Source organism: Eutrigla gurnardus (genome assembly GCF_963514095.1).
Source record: "Eutrigla gurnardus genome assembly, chromosome: 13".
Lineage (NCBI taxonomy): Eukaryota > Metazoa > Chordata > Actinopteri > Perciformes > Triglidae > Eutrigla > Eutrigla gurnardus.
In genome coordinates, this window is record NC_139936.1 from 15,120,009 (window position 1) to 15,147,302 (window position 27,294).

General features: G+C 45.5%; 1 protein-coding gene across 1 annotated transcript; it reads left to right on the plus strand.

Moving 5' to 3' along the window:
• Window positions 1–910: 910 nt before the first annotated feature.
• Window positions 911–18,387, plus strand: LOC311022990 (protein crumbs homolog 2-like). The gene is made up of 13 exons (XM_084024621.1): window positions 911–1,275; window positions 5,097–5,792; window positions 6,532–6,727; window positions 7,611–7,750; window positions 7,897–8,082; window positions 8,160–8,273; window positions 10,362–11,318; window positions 12,029–12,570; window positions 13,158–13,323; window positions 14,121–14,982; window positions 15,225–15,341; window positions 15,519–15,645; window positions 17,032–18,387. Exons 1-13 carry the CDS (start codon window positions 1,206–1,208, stop codon window positions 17,251–17,253), a joined length of 4,395 nt encoding a protein of 1,464 aa, XP_083880747.1. The 5' UTR covers window positions 911–1,205; the 3' UTR covers window positions 17,254–18,387.
• The last annotated feature ends 8,907 nt before the right edge of the window (window positions 18,388–27,294 follow it).

Genomic DNA, 27,294 nt, shown 5'->3' on the forward strand with positions numbered 1-27,294 from the left:
CTATCTATCTATCTATCTATCTATCTATCTATCTATCTATCTATCTATCTATCTATCCATCTATCCATCTATCTATCGATGGTTAATGGTGGGTCATTGATAATCTACAGAGAGACCAAAGAAGTATTTAGCCTGTTCTAGACAGTTCGGGGAAACCTCGTATATATTACAGACGAGCAGAGAGACTAAGACTCTACTTTTCATTGTGTTTCTGCTTTAGTGCTCAGCAGCCGGTCACTGAGGAATGTGGAGCTGCTGTGACTCAACTCTACTCATTTGCATGTTGCTGGTTGAATGCCGCCCCCGCCCCCCTTGCCCACCCTTGCCCCCTCCCCACACACCCCCTTGCCCCTCCCCCTCTCCAAGTGTTTAATTAAACTTTTTTGTTGTTGTGAACGCAGCAGGTTGGAGTTAAGCCCGACGCTGAGATCAGGTCTGTGGGTGGGTGGGTGGGGGTATGGATGGGGGTGGGGGTGAGGGTGGGATTGGTAGTGGGGGTGAGGGGGTTGGGTAAGCTCCCAAAGGTGGGGGTGAAGGTAGAGGGTCTGGGGAGCAACAACCCACCGATCCACAAGCAACATGTGGAATTTTCGTATTTTATTGGTGATACAACAAACCATGACGTTACTTCTTCCAAAGAGTTTGTGTCGTCACTCATTCAGGCAGAGCAACATTTTTCATATCGGCGATGGAACAGAAAGATAAAAGGCCAATTCATGAAGTAGCCTATAGGCTATAAACAGTGACATTTTTGATATTCTAATTCCCACCAAAAGATTTGGATGTCTGGTTTCTTTAAACAAATTTTTATTTAAGCCAGCGATTGTTTAGGAAAATGATAGAAATGACTTTTGATAAGTAAAATCTTTATTTTTTCATCTAATGTGATAGAAAACTGAATATCAGCCCTGAAAATGTCCACATGTAGGAACTTGCATTCCAGCATCTTTCTGGATTAAATGCAGGTTGTTCAATGAAATACATGTGGATCCAGTCCGGTCCTCCAGCCCACGTCTTCCTCCCCTCTCGCTCTGCTGGGCCGATTACTCCGCTTTACTCCAACCCTGCTCTGTCTGAAGAGGGACTCAGTCAGACCAGGAGTCCCTGTGGGGCATGCAGGTCTGGATGGAGTCTGCTGTGAGCTGATGGGGAACCGGTGGACCGACAGCATCACTCTACTCTGAGAACGCAGCTTCCTGTTCACCATGGAGTTTGGAAGAGTTTGGTCCAGATATCAGAGGACCCTGCTGATCACCATGATGATGTTCAAACTGGGTAAGACTTCATGTGCACTTTACTACTGCTGCAGAGATGGAAACATATAATAGAAACATAATCATAACAACAATAATAAGAATATATACACGTATGATGGACATCAGAGGAGGAACTTTTAGGCACTCTTTGGGGGGAAAAACAAACGATTCACATTTTCATCTAATATCTGCATCCATGGCTTGTGTGTGAAGTGCACATTATGCGTACAACCCTGCTGCTCTTCAGTGTGTGTGTATGTGTGTGTGTGTGTGTGTGTGTGTGTGTGTGTATGTGTTCACATGATAGTGCGTGATGTGATTTGTGTGTAAAGAGTCACTACAGGTCCATCCTGTAGAGGTCAATGATTTTCACTTCATTTTGATGTTAACTTGGCACACTTGTATATGCTTTATAAGCTCTAATGACCTGGAACCTGGCGGGTCTTTGACTCCGTGCAAAGCAGGTCAGCTGAACATACACTAATGTAAAATCTAAATGATCCAGAAACTATGAACAATAAGATAATGTATCATATTAGCTCATAATAATAATCATGCATCATTGTTTGTCAATACATCACAGAGAGTTTATGAGACTTGATTCATGATATGAGAGAGTAGTTTCCTTATGACTCCATCGTGTGTGTGTGTGTGTGTGTGTGTGTGTGTGTGTGGGGGGGGGGGGGTTCCTTGGACCCCACCACCTTATGAAACCCTGTTGACCCATTTTTCCCGCGACCTTCATTTGTGAAGCTCGTTTAAACGGTGGCAGACCAGCAGCAGGGATTGGCGGAGGGCGGCATTGTTGAAGATCGCCATGGTAACGAGCTCAGCGTCCGGCTGCACTGCTACACAGCTTTTTTGTCTTTGCTTTGAATGGAAGGAGAGACGGGTGTTAAGGAGCACGGCGAGAGACCTGGCATTGGATTTAAAGCAAAAGACAAAAATAACATGTGATGATGGAGGAGCAGTCGATCATAACTCCTTATAAACTCCTCATTACTCTGAAGTTTGGAGTAATAATAACTACTTATTAACTCCTGAGTTTGGAGTAATAATAACTACTTATTAACTCCTGAGTTTGGAGAAATAATACGTCTTTACAAACTCCTCATTACTCTGAAGTTTGGAGTAATAATAACTACTTATAAACTCCTGAGTTTGGAGAAATAATACGTCCTTACAAACTCCTCAGTACTCTGAAGTTTGGAGTAATAATAACTCCTTATAAACTCCTGAGTTTGAAGAAATAATACGTCCTTACAAACTCCTCAGTACTCTGAAGTTTGGAGTAATAATAACTCCTTATAAACTCCTGAGTTTGAAGAAATAATACGTCCTTACAAACTCCTTGGTGCCCTTAAGTTTGGAGAAGTAATAACTCCTTATAAACTCCTGAGTTTGGAGAAATAATAACTCCTTATAAACTCCTGAGTTTGGAGAAATAATACGTCCTTACAAACTCCTCAGTACTCTGAAGTTTGGAATAATAATAACTCCTTATAAACTCCTGAGTTTGGAGAAATAATAAGTCCTTATAAACTCCTCAGTACTCTTAAGTTTGCAGTAATATTGAGTCTGGTATTCAGCCTGCTAACTAGAGGAAACCTGTGTAAGAAGTGAAGCTTTGCAGCGGCTCACACAGGAGACACAATGATGTGTGAGTCAGTAACGGACTGATTGAGAGGATTCCTCTGTGTTTCGTATGAAGGACGACGCCACCTGCTGTGGAGGACAAAGATGAGCTGCTCGTCTGATTCAACATTCCTCTGAGACCAACTTGTGTGTCAGGCGGCGACTTCCTCTATGATTCATACATCGCTGCTGTTTCTTCTGTGACTCACTCACATAAATGTGTCTTTATCTCATTAAGGAACATTCACACCAAACAATGCAAAGACGCAATAGAGATGCAAATTTGTGCCTGACGGCCTGAACAACGTGAATGAGTGAAATGTTTTATTTGCGTGACACCGTGACATGAAAGCCAATCAGCATTGAGATTCTACCAACAATGCACTTCTTCAGGACTGAAGAGAAGCATGGGAACTCTCATTTATCACAAATATGATAAAACACTAGCACGTTGGGATTGCTTTTAACAATGAAAAGTGCTTTACAAATGTAATGTATTATTATTATTATTATTATTATTATTATTATTATTATTATTATTATTATTATTATTATTAATAATAATTAATTAATTAATATGATGTCTGTAGCTTCAAATACTTATTTTGTACATAGTTTTGCTCCAGATGTTTCCGTGCTTCTATGTGAATGTTGGCCAATGGAACGGAAAAGGGAAATGTAGGCTGTTAATCCTATCAACTTTTAGATTCAGATAAAAAACTATAAATGAAACCCTGTCCATTTAGAAGAACAGATATATTTATTTTATACCAAGCAGATGAAGCCGCATGGTTCCATGTGATCAGAGTTCAGACCTGAAGAGGATCCCGTCATCCTTCTACCTGCTAACAGCCGGCGGCTCTGCTCAGTGTTATTGATGAGATGCTGGTACCAGTCAGTGCCGGGGATCAGCCCTGTCCCAGTAACCATGATCTATGGGGCTCCGTAATGGGGGAGGGGTGGGGAGGACCCCTTATCAGCGGCTTGGAATGTGTCGAGGCTTGATTGGGATTGGATGGAGGATTGAGGAGTGAGGAGACCCCCACGGTCTCTGGCAGCCCTCATTGAGGGTACAGGTCCAGGGAAAGATGGTGGTGCTCTCTGAGGAGGGAGGTGGAGAACAACAATGAGAAACAGTCAAAGATGGGAGGGGATGCAAGTCGGAGGAAATTACACTTCACAGCTCAGAATGAGATAAAGAGGAAGGTTGGAAAACAAACCAGCTTCACTTTAACACTTTAAACCAACGCATCCTGGAACGTTGCAGAAACAACATCTTCCTATTGCTGTGAAAACAATGTGGCGCTGAACTGAAGCTATTTTTGTACTTTGCTCAGATTCTGCACTTTTTGTCCCTAATATTTATTACGAAGCTTTTATCTCATTCGTGCCTTATTTGTCTGTAAAAAGCAACCTTCATCAGTGCAGCAAGTTATCTGTTATGTGAAAATATCATTTTCATTGGTAACCTGTTGAAAGCCCATTGAAATTAAATTGCGTCCCTAAAGCTGTCTGACGCTTGTTTGGAGCCACGTTGCTTTTGTGTAAATCAAACAGCTGTTTCTAAATTTAAGCAGAGCATGAAACTGTTTAAGCAGGAGACAAAAGTGAAGCTGAAGTGCCTAAATCTTGCACTCTCTCTGCTGCCCCCCAGGGGGCGACTCTTTTCTGATTGTATAGAAGTCTATGAGAAAACGACTCTACTTCTCTATTGATTTATTATCTCAGTAAACATTGTAAACATGAGTTTATGGTCTCAATCACTAGTTTCAAGTCTTATTCAATCCAGCATGATGTTCATTTAGTCAATGATGATCCATTTAGAGTCAAACGGAAAGCAGGAGATGCTTTAGGGGCGGGGCTACCTGCTGATTGACAGGTCGCTACCACGCTACCAATGCAGTTAGCTACTAAGATGACCTTAACACTCAGCTGCAAAGTTGACCTTGAATTATGAAGATTACTTTGTTAGCAGCTTCACGCCAGAATACAGATGGATCCAGATCCAGTAAGGTCCACTTCTTATTTACAGTAACATGTTACTTACATGTAAGTATGATGCATGTAAAACATTCTTAAATGTATTTTCCTTACACACGGATTTGGGATTGACGAAGGTGAATATACATAATTTCCCTGTTTGGGAATGAGCCTTGTAGAAAGAACATGTTGCATCTTTAATGTAAATGGCATCTTTCCTTGCAGGCCTCCTGTGCACAGCTGCAGCAGACTCGTGTTTGTCTTCTCCCTGTAACAACAACGGCACATGTCTGGACCACCTGGGGGACTATGTTTGTCTGTGCCCCAAAGGACCGGTCCGGTACATGGGCAAAAACTGTGATGAGCTATACGACGCCTGTATCGTGGCACCTTGCACTAACTGTACCAGCATTCTGGGGATGGAGGAGTTCACCTGCCACTGCCCGGACGGCTTCACCGGACTCAACTGCACCCAGGATGTAGACGAATGCCAGAGCAACCCCTGCAGAGGCATCCGGTCCAACTGCATCAACGAAGCCAACGGCTTCTGCTGCTACTGCCCCCTGGGCCTGGGGGGGCAGGACTGCCAGGACAACGTGACCACTTGTTCAGAGACAACATGCCAGAACGGTGGCACCTGTTTGGACATACCTGACACTGGGCCCAGGTGCCAGTGTGCTGCCGGGTTCCAGGGGGTCCGCTGTGAGGAGAACGTGGACGAGTGTGCCTCTGAACCGTGTCAGAATGGAGCCATCTGTAAGGACGGGGTGAACACCTACCAGTGTTTCTGTGTGCCTGGTTTCCAGGGCTTCCACTGCGACCTGGACATCAACGAGTGTGCCTCACGACCCTGTCAACACAACGGCACCTGTCTGGATGAGGTGGATCACTACAGGTGTGACTGTGCTCCGGGCTTCAGAGGTGAGCTGCTGGGTTTCTAGTCGGGTCGAGACCGGCTCTGTAGCGACGAGGTGGATTTAATTAGATCACAGATTCTTGGCTAATGATATGACACTGATTTGAACACTTTAGACCCTAATGCAATGGTTTCAGATTTTCTTGATCTTCAGGCTGGTTTATGGATTTAGAGGAGGGATTGAGAGGTTGGAAGGTGATACGCATTTCTAAAATCATACATTTCTACTTAAAAACATGTGGAGCTAAGAGAGCATGTAGAGTACATAATTAGCTTGAATTAGCACTTCTATGCTAAGCTAAGTCTTTGTCCTAGTGATGGGCTTTTTTCTGTTTCTATGACAACAATAATGTTGTTTGATAGATGGCGTCGCCCCTGCATTAGCTATATATAGATTCTTTGTTTCTGTAGCATTCAGTGACTTTAAAGTTGATAATTTGAATGATTGAAACAAACACTAGATATGTGATTGATTTGAACAGTCAGTACAGATGGTATACTTTACTGTTACATCGAGAGTAAGATGAGTGGAGCTGCTACATCACTACCACTATGAACAGATGTCGCCCGGCTCTGTTTGAATAGTCTGTGTTGCTTGTCGGCCTGCAGCTGAGCTCCCAGCAGCGCCATGTTGTCGTGTTGTGTCTACGTGTGTTTAGATAATCAGGTGTGTAGCCGGTCTCACTCCTTGGCCCGGTGCCACCCCCTTCTGCCATCCCACCCCCCCTCCTCTACCCCCTGCAGGGACGAATTGTGAGGCAGAGATCGATGAGTGCGAGGTGCATCCCTGCCAGAACGGCGCCGCCTGCCGAGATCATGTGGCCACGTACACGTGTGAGTGCATGGCGGGCTTCCAGGGCCGAGACTGCGAGGTCAACGTCGACGAATGTGCCAGCGGTCCCTGTTTGAATGGGGGCGAGTGCATCGACGGGGTCAACAGGTAGGATCTTATGCACACCCCCACATATATACAAGGTTGGTTAGTTATAGACCGAACATATGGGAGGGAGAATGCACATTTGTTTATGAAAGAGGTCTGACACACAGAAAGATGTGTCAGCTGGTGTGATGTTAATTTCAAAAACTGATCAGAGGCATAACGTGATCAATAGTCATAGATGCAAAGTGTATCACAGTGTTTTCTCTGATGAATCATTTTATAGTGAAGGTTATTATGTGTTCATAATGAAGCTTCCATTAGGTGCACACACACATACACACCAGATTCACGGATGATACTTCGGTGCAATCTGATCAGAAGCTCGATGATGTCACTCACACATTAATCTAGAAGTGAGTATCATCGTGTCCATGCTGGTTCCTGATCACTGTCGGTTCCTGTGTGTCTCCCAGACTACGTGTCAGCAGCAGTTTGTTGTGACAGCTCGGCTGCACGGCAGACATTAAAGTTGACCGGGGATAAGAATTAATCCACTTACTGCCAGCCATTGTGATGAGTCATTAGACGGCTGGAGGTGCTGAGAATACCTGGTAGTAGCTGGTTGGAAGAGCGGGGATGAGGGGATGCTAGGAGGTTATATTAACCACACAGTTGGTGTCAAATGCTGCAGAAACAGGAAATCATAAATGACACCAGCTGATCATCAGCTGATCATCAGCCTATACACTTCCTTCTCATCCGATTGATTCTGATTTATTTTAAAGAGCAACATTATAACTGTCTTTTTCAAATCTCCCACATGATGTTTGTTTCCAAATGTTTGATCTGAGTCTTTATAACATTTGAAAGCCTAAACTGCTCGCTGTGGCTCATTCAGATGAAATACTTGACTATTTATCCCTCTTGCCTGTATGTCCTCCAGCTACGAGTGTGACTGTGAGGAGACGGGATTCGTCGGCGACCACTGTGAGGATGATATCCCTGAATGTGCTTCTGACCCCTGTCAGCATGGGGCCACTTGTTTGGAGGGAATCAACCAGTATGAGTGTCTCTGCTGGCCAGGTACGCCATCTCTACACCTGCCAGAAGCAGGCGGCAACCTGAAGTGCCTTAAAGCTGCATTTTACCTGCTGGCCACCAGAATAAATAAACATTGTAAAGATGAGTTTATGGTCTCTAGATTCAAGTCTTCTTCTTCTTGTCTCCAGGTTTCGAGGGGGAGAACTGCCAGCTAGACATCGATGAGTGCGAGCAGCAGCCCTGTGAGAATGGTGGCGACTGCTTCCAGCGCTCAGATGTCCTGAACTACAGAACGCTGCCTGAACACAGCACAGCCAACTTCAGCTATGAAGAGGCAGCCGGGTTCGTCTGCCGCTGTCTGCCAGGATTCACCGGTAAGTTAAAACTCTGTTTTTGTCTTATTAAGAGCCAAAGGAGGACATAAGAAGCTCATTTACACGTCTGTGTGCAGGAGACAACTGCTCTGTGGACGTGGACGAGTGTGAGTCTGCTGCTTGTCAACATGGAGGACGCTGTCAGGATCTGGTCAACGCCTATCAGTGTGTGTGTCAAGATGGCTTCACAGGTAGGAAGACAAGACCTCCTATCTGCTCTTCGTCTTCAGACACACTGAGGCGTCCCACAGGGTAGTGTCCTGTCTGTCTGTGTGTCTGTGAAAGCTGAATTAAAAACAACAATCTTTATTTCTAATATTTTGGGGTATTTTATTCCTATATTGGCAGATGTTTCATAGAATCATTGAATCAGATCAATCAATAATGAAAATAATGGTTGCAGCTTTAAATCCTCACGCACAATAAATTAAATAAAAACATCAGAAAGTACCTTTCCTTACGCAGATATTTAATTTGAGATCAGATTAAACTTTGTTTAAAATGTTTTATGCGTCAGCCAACTCTCTTTAAAGTTGATAGCATTGTTTCTTCCCTGCGGAGATCTGGGTTTGGAAGTGAGGAATCCAACCAGACGCCGTCATTAACACAATGAGAGGCTAATTTCATTTGCTAACGGTGTTATGGGCACGCGATGAGCCGAGGATGAGGAATGAGGGGGCATATGGTATGTAGGAGCACAACAAAGCCAATAAAAGGTGCCATATGTCCGGCGCCCACCAGGGTATTAAACGGGGGTCTCCTATGAAATTTGTTAGGCGAGGACGCAGATTAAAGCAAAGCTGCTTAGAAGCCTAATTAAAGCCTGATGACAAAATAACAAAAAAGAAGATGCAAAACCTTGTGAGCAAAACACGAGTTGTTTTCTAAAAGATCTGCATTTCTGGTCCATTAAACTCTAAATATGTCACTATTGTTCATCAGCAAGTAAACATAGAGCAAAACTCAAAAATATGATCCTATTCATATCCTATTCACATATATATCCTATCCTACTCTCATATCGATGATTCTTCTTCTGGTTCTCTCAGAATTACTGTTGTTAGAAGTCTAAATTTCTGAAATAATTTATGAACTCGAACATTTCCCGTGGCAATCAGCTTAGTTCTTACTCACTAATACCAGAACATACTGTCATATGTTAGTGTTGCATATGATCTTCTCAGACACGATGAGACTGCCTCTGTGTGGGTCCAGCCCTGCTCAGAGCCTTGAACCTGCAGCACCTCCTGCAGGTCATCGGAGCAGCTCTCCACCAATGGGCATCCAAAGGCCAGCCCATGGAGCAGGGAGGGGATGCGGCGCTGCATTCCTCTGGTCCAACTGTGACAGGAGCCAGCTGGAGGTCGGAGGCTTAGCACTCTGCTGGGGCTGGGCTGCAGACAGGAGAGGAGCTGGGGGAGGGAGGGAGTCACAAACCGAGGGAGGAGGGAGTAAGGGAGGAGGAGAGGAGGTGGGCCGGGCTGCAGAAAGGAGAGGAGGTGTAAGGGAGGGAGTCAGGAACCGATGGAAGGGGGGAGAAAGGGAGGAGGAGAGAAGGTGGGCAGGGCCGGCTTGTAATCACTTCTGCCTGTCTGTCTGTGTGGAGTGGAGGAGTGGAGGCACTTCTGCTTCGTAAGCTAGAGAGAGAGACTGGTTGTGTGTGAGGAGGAGTGTGTTGGATCAGTGGATCATGGGGGGAAGCAGGTTGTTGCTGCTGCTGTGCTGCTGGGGGCTTGGGGGGCCAACAGGTACAGTATGCTACAGCTACTTTAATGCTACATTAACCGAGAGGAAAGTTGCGTGCTTGTGTGGGAGGACAGATTCCTGGCACCGCAAGGACAGGCAGCTTTAGGGTTCCTTGGGTGTGAATGTTTTAAAGGACTAGGTTAATGCAAGCTGACTGCTGCTGCCAGGGCTTAATGTTAGACAGGCAGATAGACAGTGTAAGTGTGTGTGTGTGTGTGCGCGCCTTGTTTCAATGTCTCGCTGATACAATCAGTATGGTTCAATTGTGTTATGGAAATCGGTGCAAATTGAATTCTCTTCTAATTGTGTAACTCGGTCATTTCCTCCGGTCATCTATATGTGTGCACATTTAGCTCCGTATCTAATGATGTCATTCTTTGTAGTTTGACTTTCCAGACTCCCAGTGCTTTCCTCCTGATTGGTTAACCAGATTTATGTGCTTGAATTATGATTGAATATGTGATGCGGAGGGGGATTTGTATCAGGGATGCTAAAGTTAGTCAGAGCACTAAACTGAGGGTCTCTCCATGCAGGCGTTCACTGTGAGGAGGATATCAATGAGTGCGACAGCAACCCTTGCCAGAACGGCGCCACGTGTGAAGATGCTGCCAACTCCTATAGGTGCCACTGCCCCAGACCGGAGCCGGGCCAGGAGCCCTGGGGAGGGCAGGACTGTGACGTCAGTCTGGTCGGCTGCCGACAGCATCAGTGTCAACAGGAAGCAGACTGCACGCCTGTGCTGACGGATGGTGGCGAGCACAGCTATACATGCCTATGTATGCCTGGCTGGACGGGAGAACGCTGCAACACCTCCACCACCTTCTCCTTCAACGCCGAGGGCTACGTCCACATGATGCTGCCCGTCTCAAAAACACGGACAGAACGAGAGACGAAGGACAGAGAGAATCACGGCCTCCACATGCAGCTCCGCTTCAGGAGCACCCAGCCCAACATGGTGCTGTACTACCGGGGGACCAGAGACCAATTTGTCTCCTTGGAGCTGGTCGGAGGCTCCCTCCATGCCAGAGTGAAGTCAGGGAAAGTCCTGCATGTTACTCACCCTGGCCTTGTCAACGACGGGGAGTGGCACCAAGCCATGGTGACCATGGACGAGAGGCTAGTCCTGGTGGTGAAAGGCCCTGGCTGTGAGGACGAGTGCCTGGTGAAAAACGAGGGTTATAACCATCTGATCTTCCTCCAGCCGAGCTCCTTCCAACAGCTGTACATTGGAGGGACGCCGACGGCATACTTGGCCCGCACGATCAGTGGAAGGGGCTTCATTGGATGTATGGAAGACCTGCAGGTGGACCACAAGCTGCTTCTGCCGCAGGACCTGATCAGAGAGGAGAACCAGGGCTTGGAACTAGGATGCAGCAAAACAGACTGGTGTCTGGATGACCCATGCATGCAGCGTGGACGGTGTTTGGACATGTGGGTTCGTCCAAGCTGTGAGTGTCATCGGCCCTACTACGGAGACAGCTGTGAGAAAGGTGAGAGTCCTTCTGCTCAACAGACTATTAATATTCCAATCTCCAGATTTAAAGCTATATTCACAAATTTAAACACTGATGCCATCAGGATCTAATCTAATCCTCACTCACACATCGACCGACCTACCTCTGAGCCCACATCCTGGCCCTACTGTATAGGTCTGCAAGAATGAGCTCTACTTTTAAATAGTTATGGATATATTGAAGTGTTTTTGTTTCTTTCATATAGTTATCTCTTACAGCTGTTTAGGCTGCTTTCATGACAAATTACAAGTTTGGTGCAAAAATAATTTGCTCCCAGATGCATGTCAAGCAATTCTGACAATAATTGCCACTGAAATTCTGCAAGATTTACAATATAATATTGCACTTCCATAAAGTTGGTGCAGAAGATAAAAATAAAGAATTTTAAAGGCAAAGACATTTTATTTGTATGACATTTATTGCCTACAATATGGGTCAAGCTCCAAAAAGCACTCGATCCTTCAACTCAACCAGTTGCCTTTCTGCTAAATTGACCTCCTTCAAGATTTCTATTCAAGCTTGAGACACTGGTTTGAAGATGGTCTCCATTGTCTCATAAGACCGTTTCACAGATGAGACAAATAACTGTGTGCTCCTTCCAGTCGACTCAAATAAAGTCTTGCTGATACTGTTGCAGAGTTAGGGTTCGGGGTAAGATACTGACCTCTCTGTGCTTCCCACCTCAGAGTTTCCATCCTGGACCTTCGGTCATGAAAACACCACCAGCTACATCGGCTTCAACATCACAGAAACTCACGGAGACAACTTCACAGTCTCCTTTCTGATGCGCTCCCTCAAACACAGTGGTATGCTCCTGCAGCTCCGGCGGGAAGGGAAGGCCTACCTGACGATCTACCTGAAGGAGGGCACTGTTGCTATCTACAGCCCACACACCACGCTGCTGTCAGAGTCCACCTTGGTCACTGATGGCAACAACAATCTTGTGACTGTTAAGGTGCAGTACGGCCATGTGGTCTTCCCCAAAGCCGGGAACCATCGTGCCCTGGGCAACGTGAGTGTGGAGGCGGGGGATGTGCTGTATGTGGGGGGGCTCCCTGCAGGCCAGAGCACCGACGCTTGGGGGGGGGACGTGAAGGGCTGCTTGCAGGACCTCAGGCTGGACCAGACTCATCTGAGCACTGAGGATCCTCCAGAGGGTCTGGAGGTCTACCAGGCAGACACACAGGAGAACGTGCTGCCAGGATGTCACAGTGATGACACGTGCAAGGTGACGAGACATTTATAGTATCTGTTTAACTACTAGGTGCAATTAGCACCATTCATGATGGCCCTGTTCCAATTAGGGGACCCGGTGCCCTCGTATTGTGCTTGCTGGCTCAATGGCATGGCTGCAACACTAAAGGGAACAGGACAATAATTACACCTGTTTATTTCCTGTAGTTACGACATGGAATCGCCATGATTCATTGCATTAGAAATAGTGATGTATTAGACTTGGAGTCTGTAGTAATGGTAGTGTAGAGTTGGAGGTTGCTAGTTCGCATGGCTGCGTTATGTCATTTAGCACAAAGAGTCCACGACAAACAACAGATCAGAGCCGTCTGGCTGATATTGTGTTTGAATGAGAAGCCGCTGATACTATTATGCTATTATGCTTTGTCAGTGTGTAGCACTAATTGTGTTAGCGCCTTGTGACTTATAGCTGCTGCACTGTTTTGCCTCCACCCTATTAGCATTGATCTGTTTGTGAAATCTTGTAATCTGTAAATTAGCGTTCAATCCTCTGCAGTTTTCACCTCGCCATCGCTTCAGGTGAGAGGCGATGGTCTAATCCATCGGTGTGTGTCTGTGCAGGATCAGCCCTGCTTCCATGGCGGACGCTGTCAGGTGACCTGGAATGACTTCAGGTGCGACTGCTCCGTTAAATACTCTGGTCGACTGTGTGAGACACGTCTGTGGTGTGTCGACAGCCCTTGTTTGGATGGCGTTCGCTGTGCAGACATGCAGGACGGTTACGAGTGTAAGTAATCCTGTTGCTCTCTCGATCAAGTCAGGTCAAGTTTATTTGTTCAGCTCCTAATTTCTTAATTAGTCTTGCACTCTTGAAAACCGCCCACGCGCTGACATCGAAGGGAAACTCCAGGGCACCAGACATCATCGACCTCATATTGAGAAACTACAGATAGATAGTTTATGGTTGCTTATGGTAGCATAAATGTTACTACTACTACTACTACTACTAATAATAATAATAATAATAATGATAAACTTAGATAAAATAGGATAATCCTAGTCCCACTGCAGGGACATGTACAATATTACAGCACCAAACAAGAAAAAAACCCCAAATATAATCATGGACATATATAAGAAGAAGGAAACATGAAGCGTTGATATTGCACGGAATAATTGATATTGCAGCTAAATGCTGAATGCTATACAGGAAGATAAACATACAATGAACATTAAAAAATACACAGAAACACAGAACTTCCTACTCAGTTACACTGAAATAATAATTTTCTCATAACACACATCCCCGTCTTCATGTCAAAAACTACCAACAGCTGATAACAATATTACAAATACAATTAGAAAACAGGTCAAACGAGGACGACAGGGACGAAATACACAAGAAACTAACCGGGCAACGAGTCACATGTGGGCAGCTAGAAGCTGATTGGTGGAAACTGAGGAGAAAAAAAATGAGGGGAAAAAGACAGAAAGTCAAGCATAAGAATACACAAATGGGGAAGGAACTTCAAAATAAAGCAGGAAATAACCAAACGTGACAATGTCTCGATGTTCTCATCCCAGGTTTAACTGACGCCATCTTCCAGGACAACGCTCTGCAGTATGCTGCTAACGGCTCCTTGATCAGCCCTGTGACCAACATCACCATGGACATCCGGACGCGGGACCGGGATGGGATCTTGTTGCGAGCCTTCAGCAGAGCAGAGGTCTTCTGCGTGGGTCTGCTCAACGCCTCCCTGCTGGTCAAGATGGACAGCGGGGCGAGTGCAGAGCTGCTGGCCTTCACCAGCGACCGCGTCATCGCAGACGGGGCGTGGCATCACATCCAGCTGGCCATGGTTGACCCGACGCAGTCCGAGTCCCGATGGCGTCTCACCATCGATGGCCAGAGAGTCGGTAGCAGCTTCGGTGTTGGCGGCAACCTGGACTTCCTCAACGACACCAGAATCTGGCTGGCTGAGAAATACACCGGGTGTTTGGGGGAGGTGAGAGTCGGCGGAGTCTACCTGCCACTCATAGAGGTACCAGATGCCCCTCAGAAGAGCCGGTTCTCCAGACTGGGGGGGCACGAGCCAATCATAGGATGTCAAGGAGCACCCATTTGTGATTCGCAGCCCTGCCTCAACCAGGGTGTATGTCTGGACCAGTTCAACGAGTTTAACTGCAGCTGCAGTGCAGGCTGGGAGGGCGAGCTGTGTGACACGGAGGTGGACGAGTGCTCTTCAAGTCCCTGTGTCTACGGCACATGTAAAGACCTGCTGGCAGACTACCGGTGTGACTGTGAGCCCGGATACACGGGGACCTCCTGCCAGGACGAGGTGGACAACTGCCTGGACTTCCTCTGTGTGAACGGAGGAAGCTGCGTTGAAACGGACGGAGCTCACACGTGTTCATGTCCTCCAGGATACATCGGCAAGCGTTGCCAGTGAGTATGCAAGAATCCCACCTCTTTAGCTTTTATCCATGTGATGAGAATTACTTGGACTATGGTGGCCCTGAGGGTCAAAACACAACAACATTCAGTAAAGGAGGCGACTGTTGTACCGGTACTGATGAGATATTGTTGTTGCCATTGTCATCCGAAGACGATCTGGTGTCTCATCAGGGTTGGTGCATGGCTGTATATCATAATTAAATTACAATGTCATGTATGTGTGTGTCCAATAGGTGGCGCTACCCTCCAGTGGCCTGCGATGCAAACACAGACTGTCTTAATGGGGGGGTTTGTATTGGAGGGGAGTCTGGAGGCAACTGCACCTGCAGGCCAGGATACACTGGTGCAAGGTACACACATACACACACACACACACACACACACTCCCTCCCTTTACACTTGGATGTGGTTCAGACACGTTTACACACTTTCTCATAAGCAGCAGGTGTGTGTGTGTGTGTGTGTGCGCATGTGTGGTTGTCGGTCTGTCTGTCTGCATCGTGTAAAACCCCGGTGATGTGTTTCAGGTGTGAGACAGAAATAGACGAGTGTGAGTCCAGCCCGTGTCTCAACGGCGCCACCTGTCTGGACCGACTGAACCGCTTCCAGTGTGTGTGTGTTCTGGGTTTCAGCGGCACTTTGTGTGAGAGCAACGTAAGTGACTTTCAGTTTGTTCGTTTTCACACGTTTGAGCTACATTAAAGCCAGAATCCCACATCCTACATCCCACAATGCATTGTGCCCGCCATCGGTAACATTTTAGGGTTCAACAAAAGATGTAAAGGTTGTAGAAAACATGAAAGGGAAGCGTGGAAACTTTAAAGTTACACTTAATACCTGATAATCACTTGAAGTTATAGTTTTGTATCACTAAGGCGACATAATGAAACAAACACATGTAAATGAATAAGATAATAGACAGAGGTGGGTAGTAACGCGCTACATTTACTCCGTTACATTTACTTGAGTAACTTTTTGGAAAAATTGTACTTCTATGAGTAGTTTCAAAGCAGCATACTTTTTACTTTTACTTAAGTAAATTTGTGAAGAAGGAGCGGTACTTTTACTCCGTTACATTGGGCTGATTCTGCTCGCTACTTTTTTTTTTTATCGATCCGTCTGCTGCATGGTCTGTTTTGTTTATGTGGGGACCAGAGCAATGATTTAAGGTCAGGACTTCCCAGAGGCTCTGTGACTATCACATGACTGCATCTCACCAATCAAATGTAGCCACTAGCGACGTCTAACTCCGTTTCACCAATCAGGCAGAGCCTAAGCCATCACATGACCGCACACACATTCCCCGCGGCAAACAGGCGGAAAAGAGCGCAGAAACAAAACGATGGAGACGGCATGCAATTCCGAAGAAGCCGAAGAGGAGGAGGCACAACACCCCTGGCCCCACATAAAAGAAATGTTCACACTCCAGGCAAAAAAAAAAAACAGCTACATTATGCGTTGCCATTTGTGTCTCCCGAAACAAGTGGAGTTATTTATTTATTATTGTTTATTATAAACTGTTTCAGTTGTCTAAGGGAATTCTCCGTGCATTATTTGACATTATTTGACCTGATTAATAAAGGAGGTTAGTCGGCAGTTACTCTGTACTTGAGTAGTTTTTTCACCCATTACTTTTTACTCTTACTCAAGTAACACAGGGTGACAATACTTTTTACTTTTACTTGAGTCATATTATTCTAAAGTAACAGTACTCTTACTTGAGTACAATTTTTGGCTACTCTACCCACCTCTGATAATAGAAAGCAAACGTTCCTCTCTTGCTTCTATCTTACTATGATGTTTGTATTACTTCTTATACACTTCATATATAATATTACTATTTTATTTTTTTGTATAGGTTCTTTTTACTGTATTGATTTTTAATATTCTTCTGTTGCAATTTTTGATCAATTTCCTTCGGGACAAATAAAGATTGTTCTTATCTGATAGCTGGATGAGACTTAACAAATGAATAATAAAAATAACGAACCCATAAGTAACATTGTATAAACCTTTTTTTAATGCTCTGTCTTCGTGCAGAAAGAGGAGCATAAGGAACGGATCCCCTGGCTGGTAGTCACCATCCCCCTGATCACGCTGTGCATGCTACTCGCCATCCTCGCCGTGTTCTGCCTCGTCATGACAGCGAGGAAGAAGCGTCAGTCAGAGGGCACCTACAGCCCCAGCTCACAGGAAGTGGCTGGTGCCAGGCTGGAGATGGGCAGCGTCCTCAAAGTGCCCCCGGAGGAGAGGCTGATCTAAGGAGAGGCCCATCCGAGGAGAGGCCGACCCGAGGAGAGGCAGACCCGAGCAGAGGCTGACCCGAGTAGAGGCAGATCTGAGGCGAGGGCCCGGCCTCGCCGTAACAGACAGAGACAACATTTGCTCTGCAGTGTCCCTCTGATCGACCTTCCTGCCCCACGAGGGCGATAGAGGATAAATCAATGACTGATCCTCGAACTGGGAAAACTACTGAGGTGGAAGTGTGACAGATGGACAGGTAAAGACCTGAGGCTGTCTCCCGAGCGAGGACCATGTGCACTAAAGGAAAGTGGTTGTTCAGGAAGGTATTCACACACGAAACCCTCCAACGGTCACATAGGGTAAGTCATTCATAATTTATGGTTTAACAAAGCAAAACATTCAAAACCTCCTGCTGATGCTGATTTGCATGATAGAGGGAGAAGAATTCATTTGAGTTTTGGGGGTTCGGGCACTAATTTAATGTCCTGCCAGCCTTCATGCCCTCTCCCTGCACAGTCATTTCACTTATTTTGGTCTTAAAAATTGGAAGCAGCAGTTGCAAAAATCACTTGAAGAAGGAGTATTTTTGATTCAAACCACATGTTATTTTTGCTGAATCAGAGATTTAGAATTTTTGTACAATATTTTTGTACAATATTTCCTTGAGCTATACATCGAACACTGTTTTGTCCCATAGAAACATTCAGTGCTCTTCTACACATCTGCAGGTTTTCATTTACTCTGTTTACTGAGTCTCCTTATTTAAGTCGCTGCAGTTCAAACGATGTCACATGACTGGAGGAGTCCAACACTGTTGTGTTAATATTTGCTGTATTATATTGTAAATGTGTGGTTGTGTTGTGTTTCATGTGGTGCAAAAGTTCAAGTCACTGTATTTTCCTTTTTGTAATATTTCATGTGTATTTATTGTAGGAAACTTTTTGCTGTAGTCTGACGTGTCACATCAGTATTTTTACTTTGCAAGGAATGAACTTGAATTGTAGCTTACATAAAGAAATAATTCACTGTGTACTTATACACTTTCTTTCCAAAAGTGAGATGAGAAGATAAGTTGTGGTAGTTAGCCTAGCGTAGCATAAAAACTGGAGACTAGCATGGCTCTGACCCAAATCTAAACAATCCACCGACCCACACCTGACCTAATGACATGAGGCCATGACGCCATGAGGACATAATGACATGAGGCCATGACACCATGAGGACATAACGACATTAGGCCATGACGCCATGAGGACATAACGACATGAGGCCATGACACCATGAGGACATAACGACATGAGGCCATGACGCCATGAGGACATAAGGCCATGACACCATGAGGACATAACAACATGAGGCCATGAGGACATGAGGCCATGACGCCATGAGGACATAACGACATGAGGACATAATGCCATGAGGACATAACGACATGAGGACATAACGACATGAGGCCATGACGCCATGGCGCTATGAGGACATAATGACATGAGGCCATGACGCCATGAGGACATAACGACATGAGGCCATGACGCCATGAGGACATAATGACATGAGGCCATGACACCATGAGGACATAACAACATGAGGCCATGAGGACATGAGGCCATGACACCATGAGGCCATGAGGACATAACGACATGAGGCCATGACGCCATGAGGACATAACGACATGAGGCCAAAACGCCATGAGGACATAATGACATGAGGCCATGACGCCATGAGGACATAACGACATGAGGACATGACACCATGAGGACATAACGACATGAGGACATAACGACATGAGGACATGACACCATGAGGACATAACGACATGAGGCCATGACGCCATGAGGACATAACGACATGAGGACATGACACCATGAGGACATAACAACATGAGGCCATGAGGACATAACGACATGAGGCCATGACGCCATGAGGACATAACGACATGAGGACATGACACCATGAGGACATAACAACATGACGCCATGAGGACATAACGACATGAGGACATGACACCATGAGGACATAACAACATGAGGCCATGAGGACATGAGGCCATGACGCCATGAGGCCATGAGGACATAACGACATGAGGCCATGACGCCATGAGGACATAACGACATGAGGCCAAAACGCCATGAGGACATAATGACATGAGGCCATGACGCCATGAGGACATAACGACATGAGACCATGACGCCATGAGGACATAATGACATGAGGCCATGACACCATGAGGACATAATGACATTAGACCATGACGCCATGAGGACATAATGACATGAGGCCATGACACCATGAGGACATAATGACATGAGACCATGACGCCATGAGGACATAATGACATGAGGCCATGAGGACATGACGCCATGAGGACATGACGCCATGAGGACATAATGACATGAGGCCATGACACCATGAGGACATAACAACATGAGGCCATGAGGACATAACGACATGAGGCCATGACACCATGAGGACATAACGCCATGACACCATGAGGACATAACAACATGAGGCCATGAGGACATAACGACATGAGGCCATGACGCCATGAGGCCATGAGGCCATGAGGCCATGAGGCCATGACGCCAGCTACTGAACATTCATTTGAACCTTCTCATCTGACTGAAAGAAAACAAAGAAGTACATTTAATACCATTTTCCATATTCTAATCTCATACAGCTGATTCTGCATATCAGACTTCCCTCAAACCTGAAAGTAAAGTTCATTAATATTTCTTCATGTGAAGTAAGAATTAGATTTAGTCATTGAACTTGTTTAGTCGTTGTAAGTCTCTCTGCTCACCTGCCTTCCACTGTGTTCACCAGTGCTGCTAACTGTAATAAACCGTTCAAACAGGATGCTTCTAAACGTGTATATATATTTATATGCATTTACACTGATGCACTGAACCCGTTTCACTACTTTTGCATGTTTTTAGGTGTTTGGTCCTTTTTTCCATTGAAGGGGAATATTAATGCTGCAGCTGTTTCTCTCCTCCCTGCTTTAATGTTTCGTCTACAAAGCCAGTTCCATAGAAACACTTTTCCCAGTTTGGCTTGGAAGTGGTGATCCAGACCAGGTGATCCAGACCAGGTGATCCAGATCCAGGTGATCCAGACACTTGGTGATCCAAATCCAGGTGATCCAGATCCAGGTGATGCGGACCCTAGGTGATCCAGACCCGATTAGCCCAGCATGCTCTTCTGGCCAGATATTCAACAATGGCTTCATTTTTCAGAACCAGAGTTTTCCCTCTTTTTAACTTGGCCAAAAGAAGCAAATATATAATTAATGTGAAGATCATGATCATACAATATTCTTTTGAGATGAGTAAACCTTTGATGGAGGAAGTTTACGTTTAGTTTTTGTTCAAACTGAACAAATATGCACTATAATATTCCTTTTCAAGTAAGACGATACATTTCAATATGTGATGATGTGTAATGTAACTCATAGTCGTGAGTGCGAGCTAGCAGTGTTTAACATCCATGTATTATCCTGTTATCGTCCCCTTCCTTATTGTCTTACATTTGTATTATTAATGCAGATAGTGTGAAGCTGGTTTAATAATCATTACTAGAACACGTCACCATCTACTGTCCCCACACTGAAATGTCAACGTGTCCCACGTGTCCCTCAGACATGTTGACGTGTATCGACATTTTGCTTTACAAATAAACGTCATTATGGCCGTTCCCTCCCTCCCTCCCTCCCGGCCCTCGGAGTCGTGCACGGTGCACCCGGCCTCCCTCCTGACCTCCCTCCCTCCCCAGTGCACCTCCTCCTCCACCCATCTGCCCCTCGCTCTCCCTGACTGGATGGCTGGCTGGCAAGTGACAGGCTGACAGACGAGGCCTGTTCCTGGGTTAGCATGGTGTCGGCGGGGAGCGAAGCCTCCCGGCGGTGTCAGCCATCACAGTGCCAGCTCCAGGTCTAATGAGGAAGCCTGCCGCCTCGGCGTTCCCTCCCCGGTGTCAGGAACCGGCCAACAAATCAGCGGTGCATCACGGGCCCGGCACAAATGATATGTTGACAAATGCAGATATTTCACTTTTAATTGACACTAAGAGACAGAGATGATCCGGCTGCCAGGGCTTCTGAGGAGACAAGGACAAGACAAGATGGGAGATATGGAGAGGTGGGGAGGGGGGGGCTGTGTTAGAGAAAAGAAGATAATGGAAAAGGCCTCGCAAGATGTTTAATATTTGCACAGGGTGTCATTTTCCCCGTGTGTTGTGGTTGAGGGGAGAAGGAGGGGGGGGGGGGGGATTAGAGCTGTGTGTTTGTGTGACTTGTCATCGCTGACAGCTGCTGGATTATACGGCAGCATCACACTGACTCTTCTCCCCGACAACGCTGCCTTCATTCAGCCAGGTGGGCTTCCCCAGTAAAGACCCCTCTCAGCTGCACCTGACAACATCAGGGGACATTTGAGATTCTCATTCTGTCTGCTGATTCATTTGAAATAATCACACCGTTCTTCATAAACTAGTTAGTTAGTAAGTTTTTATTAATGTGTCACACAAAGTTATTACTGTATAAACAGAACCAGCACGCTGCTTATACATTTTACATAATACTACAAAGAATAATACTATTTATGTCATTTTTAGACCTTGAAACATACAACTAGATTCATAGATTCCTGGTCGAGCATTCTCTTCTTATGTTGGACATCCTGATCATGAACATGATTATTAGAGGAAGAGAGAAGAACAGGGCTGTTTCACGATAACATCATCTCTTAGCGTTTTACTAACACTCTTCAGGTATAACTTAAATAAGTTGTTTAGCTTTTAAGTCGCGTTCCCTGAAAAGAGCTACGACATTCTACATCCTGTTTCAAATCAAAAGCACGACTGTTACGGATCCCTTTAGATCTGGATCCCAGGTGATCCGGAGCTGAGGAGCACCTGTGCTGATCTCCCTCAGCTGACTGCAATCAGCCAGTCAGAGAGGTTATTTAAGGGAGCTGCAGATCCCTGATCAGGGTCCGGCTGAGTCTGGAGGGTCAACACCTTCAGTTGGAGCTCTGGTTTTGTGTGTGACTGAGTCTTGAATGTGTGTTTGTAGTTTTCACCGTGATGTTCCCTGTCCTGTGACTCCCACTCCATCTTTTTGTTTCTTTGTCTTTCTGAATCTGAGTTTTTATTCCGCCACTCACTTTTTTAACCCAAGTTGACCCATATCTGTGTTATTGTACAGAATTTTGTCCATTTCTACCTGCGGACGTAACATTGTTAGTAATTATCTTCGTCATGTTATTTGTTAGAAAATGAATTATTTTAAAAACAATCGGAAGTGTGCTCATTTTTCATAATGGCTTGCTTAAAATAGCTCCAAAAACATGTGAGAAAAGGTTGAAACACGTTATTTTGACAAATTTGGAAATCTACTTGGTTAATTTTCCACCTGCAATGTTTTTAAAAATCGATCAATCAGTTATATATTTAGTCGTTGAGTGAGATGTTCAACAGCGTCCTCGTGTTTCATCGTGTTTCAACAATGAGGACTCACTCACTCAAAATGTCCGCAACTAGGTGGACATTCATATGAAGATAGATAGATAGATAGATAGATAGATAGATAGATAGATAGATAGATAGATAGATAGATACTTTATTGATCCTGAGGTAAACACGACCACATTTGAAGGCAGTGTTAGATTCTACTTTCTCTTGTGACTAACTGATGGAGATCACATGTTTCTGGTCACGTCTGCCTGCCTTCTCTGATTGTCCCTGGGTGCAGTTCCCAGCCGTGACCACGAGAGGGCAGACGCAAGCTTTAGCAGCACAGACGAACTGAGGGAGAACATCCTTCATCGTGTTTATTTCACATCCTCGGGCTTCATCAGATCAGTTTAAATAACTAACCCTCCGAGCTCCCACATCTCTCTCATGAATAAAGCTGTGGCCCTTAGTCGTGCCTGCACCGTCTCCTGGCAACGCTAGAATGATCTCTGAAACTTATAGTACACGCACACACACACACACACACACACACACACACACACACACACACACAGCCCGGGTACTAGTTGCGGGTCACAACAGAAACATCATTAGATAGCCGGCTGTCAGACACTTCCTTGGGTTCTAAATTGGACGAGTGGGTGAGAGAGATGCAGCGCCGCCAGATAACGACTCAATTGCATATTGTCTGATCTGTTAAAAACAGAAACGGTGTCTTTTCACCTTTAACTGTCTGCTGGAAGTGAAGGCAGACACACTGAAAGGACCGCAGGAACAGTAGAGTCTGGGCTGAATCGCTTGACTGGGGGAGGGGCCTTTGGAGGGCCCGCATTCTCACGGAAGTATGAGTTTAGGAGCGTACGTTTCACACCAAGGCAATGGAGAGTATTTACTCTGCTGATGAATTTGTGGTTAATTGTGAGTGTTGGTGTGTGTGACTATGTGGGGGGAATGTTAATGTGCACCCTTGGGTGCTGATAGAGAGGGAGACATCTCTCATTAAAGTAATTAGACCTGCAGGAGAGGATCCCCCGGCCCAGGAATAGATGTGCATACCACACACACGCACACACACACACACACACACACACACACACACACACACACACACACACACACACACACACACACACACACACACACACACACACACACACACACACACAAACAGCATACTATCTGATAGTTCTCTATGTGTGTCAGACTTCTCCATATGAATTATTATTATATATATATATACCTTCAATATGCCTGAAAACAAAGCCTGGATTTTTTGGAAAAGAGCAAACATGAATTAGACTGTATGAATATGTAGATTACTATGAGATGTTTGTCTCCCCCTTCTGGCCATGAGAGTAATGACAGTGTAGTAGACAGACACCTGATTCTTCCATAGATGACCTCTCTCATGTACTTCTGTCATGAAATAGTGACAGTTTGAGCAAATAAAAAGTTACTTTAAGCAAGGCACTAAACCCCTATATTAAAATATCTCCACATCGGTGTGTGTGTGTGTGTGTGTGTGTGTGTGCGTGTGCGCGTGTGTGCGTGAGAAGACAATAACAACAGAATGAAAGAATGTTTTCCCTCTTGCCAGGTCAGAGCAGGCCATAGGTTTAATTTCTAGACATTCATGCAATCAGATTTCTTTCTGCAAACAGAGGAGTCTCCCCCTGATGGCCAGTAGAGAGAATGCAGTGTAGCTTCTTTGTGTCTAACAAGGAGGATCCGCTTACTCTATCAGCTAAATCTTCCAGGTTTCATCTTCCAACTATAGTTTCTTTACTTCTTCTGTCCCCACAACTCCCTATGTACGGTGTGTGTGCATACAGGACTGTGTGTGTGTGCCACTGTGAGTGGTGGAGAACTGATTAACAGAGTGGTGAGCAGCTGGAAAAAAGCACGTCCTGAAAAACACACCGCATGCAAATGTGTTTGTCACTCTGACAGAATGTCTCAATTAAGGCCCGAAAAGCCGAGCAGAGCCGGTCTGAGCTGCCAGCTTCACTGACCCCCCCCCCCCCCCCCCCACACACACACACACATATTACATCCACACACTCCCTTAAAGCATAGCGGAAAACTGAGAGGACAAAGAAGAAAGAGTGAAAACTGAAGGGAAGGGGAAAGAGGAACCCTTCAGCAACGTGACAGCGGGGGAAATTCTTGAGAGGAGTCTGGAGTGTAAAGTGACAAGTGGAAAAACACGGAGAGGCGGGACGGTAATGATAAGACGGAGAGCACACACACACACACACACACACACAGCAGCGATGCCGGAGCTCGCCGTAATGACAACAATAATGGCAAACAATAAACACTAGGATCCGACATCTACCCCCCCCCCCCCCCCCCCCACACACACACACACACATGGCTTCTGTGGCACAACTCTGCTGGAGCGGTTTATCCTGCAGAAAAAACACACATGTAAAAAACACACACACCAAGTGTCCTGAAGCACACACACAATAATACACACATAATGTGTGTGTGTGTATATATATATATATACAGTATACGTAGCTCTCTTCATTCAAATCTCAGTTATCCACATACAGACACCGAATACATCAAGTGCAAAGGTACAAATTTAATTGGACACACACATTCTGTGCAGACCAAACAGCTGAATAAATATCCACACAAACTGTACAACTCTGTGTGTACACACACACACACACACACATGCACACAGACGTACAATAAAAGTCCTTTCTCACTCACAGACACACACGTGTACACACAACTACACAAACAGAACATGCAGCAATGAACACTCTTGAAGAACATCACTTTGTGCAGCTCACACATTAAAACACACACACACACACACACACACACACACACACACACACACACACACACACACACACAGGACACACATTGTGTCTCCAGCGCCGCTGTAGCAGGGAGCTGAAGGCGAGGAGCTGAAGGCGAGGAGCGAGCGATGATGGCTGATGTGGCGGTGGCTGGCTGGGTAGCCATTTAATTAATCTCCAGATAGACAGTGGCAGAGAGAGAGAGAGAGAGAGAGAGAGAGAGAGAGAGAGAGAGAGAGAGAGAGAGAGAGAGAGAGAGAGGATGGTCTGTCAGCCACCGGGACACATCAGACGAGGAGAACCCATCCCCGTCTCCGTGGGCCGGTCCCAAACTACGGCGGGTTTGAAGGCCGGCTGGAAAACTGTTGAGATTTCCATGGAGTTGATCAACCAAAGCAACTTGTTTGATTGTTTGTTGTGTTGCAGTCCGATCTGTGTTGCGCAACATTAACTCAATGAGGAAAAATCACCACATTTACCCCGGTAACAATAAATAAACAATATCCACGGCCCTCAAACCACAATCATAGCTGAATAGATTGATTATATGCAAAATAAATTCCTAAAATAAACTCTGGAGAGTAGAAACCATCTGATCTAATAGGCTACTGTACATGTCTTATGTGTGTTGTAATACTGTACATGTCTTATGTGTGTTGTAATACTGTACATGTCTTATGTGTGTTGTAATACTGTACAGGTCTTATGTGTGTTGTAATACTGTACAGGTCTTATGTGTGTTGTAATACTGTACAGGTCTTATATGTGTTGTAATACTGTACAGGTCTTATGTGTGTTGTAATACTGTACAGGTCTTATATGTGTTGTAATACTAGGTCTTATATGTGTTGAGGCTGCAGGAGTCTCGTCTGCTGTGAAAGAAATAAACTGAGCAGGGAGACGATGACGAAGCATGTTGTGCTGTTGTGTTAGCTTTTGTTTTTATTTGTTTAGTTTGTCTCCTGCAGATTATCTATTTGTATGTAATGGTTTGTAATTCTGCAGTATGTATGCATGTATGTAACAATATTATTTTAGCAGCAAAAAGTTTAGTTTTGCTTTCTTACGAGATACCAACAGCGCCCCCTGTGGGAATCTCTGGTCTTTTCAGACTTTCATGTAAGGAGTCTGGTTTAAATTGCATGTGATGATTGTGTGTATGTGTGTGTGTGTGTGTGTGTGTGTGTGTGTGGACTGTTATGCTACATGTGTGGGCCTGCTCCTGAATGTAGCTGCTTACCTGTATATATCTGGTCCCTTGGCATGGAGGGCCTGGTGACGGGGCTAATTGAGTGTAAAGGGAGGGATGTGGAGTGAGTGTGTGTGTGTGTGTGTGTGTGTGCGTGTGTGTGCGTGTGTGTTGTGTGTGGAGAATCTACAGCATCAGCTGCACCTTATCTGGCTGCCTGATTAAGCTGTGTAATCTCCTGCATGAAACAACAGATGACCAGCTCCCCTGGGCAGTGGCCACACACACACACACACACTCACACACACACACACACACACACACACACACACACACACACACACTCACACACACACACACACACACACACACACACACACACACACACACACACACACACACACACACACACACACACACACACACACACAGGTGTGCTGGTGGCCATGACAGCAGGCACCTTACGCTCCCAGAGGAAGGTGCTCTCTCACACACACCTGGCTCTCCAGCTCCCCCGACTCAAAGGTGAACCTAACAACAGAAAAACATTTATTTTTCTGTGAAAGGTTTTGGGAA

Bases quoted from the DNA above. Each gene is read 5' to 3' on its own strand.
- LOC311022990 (XM_084024621.1), top strand. From the start codon at position 1,206: ATGGAGTTTGGAAGAGTTTGGTCCAGATATCAGAGGACCCTGCTGATC. The intron at 7,751-7,896 runs GTACGCCATCTC...TCTTGTCTCCAG, and splicing joins TGAGTGTCTCTGCTGGCCAG to GTTTCGAGGGGGAGAACTGC. The intron at 8,083-8,159 runs GTAAGTTAAAAC...GTCTGTGTGCAG, and splicing joins CTGTCTGCCAGGATTCACCG to GAGACAACTGCTCTGTGGAC.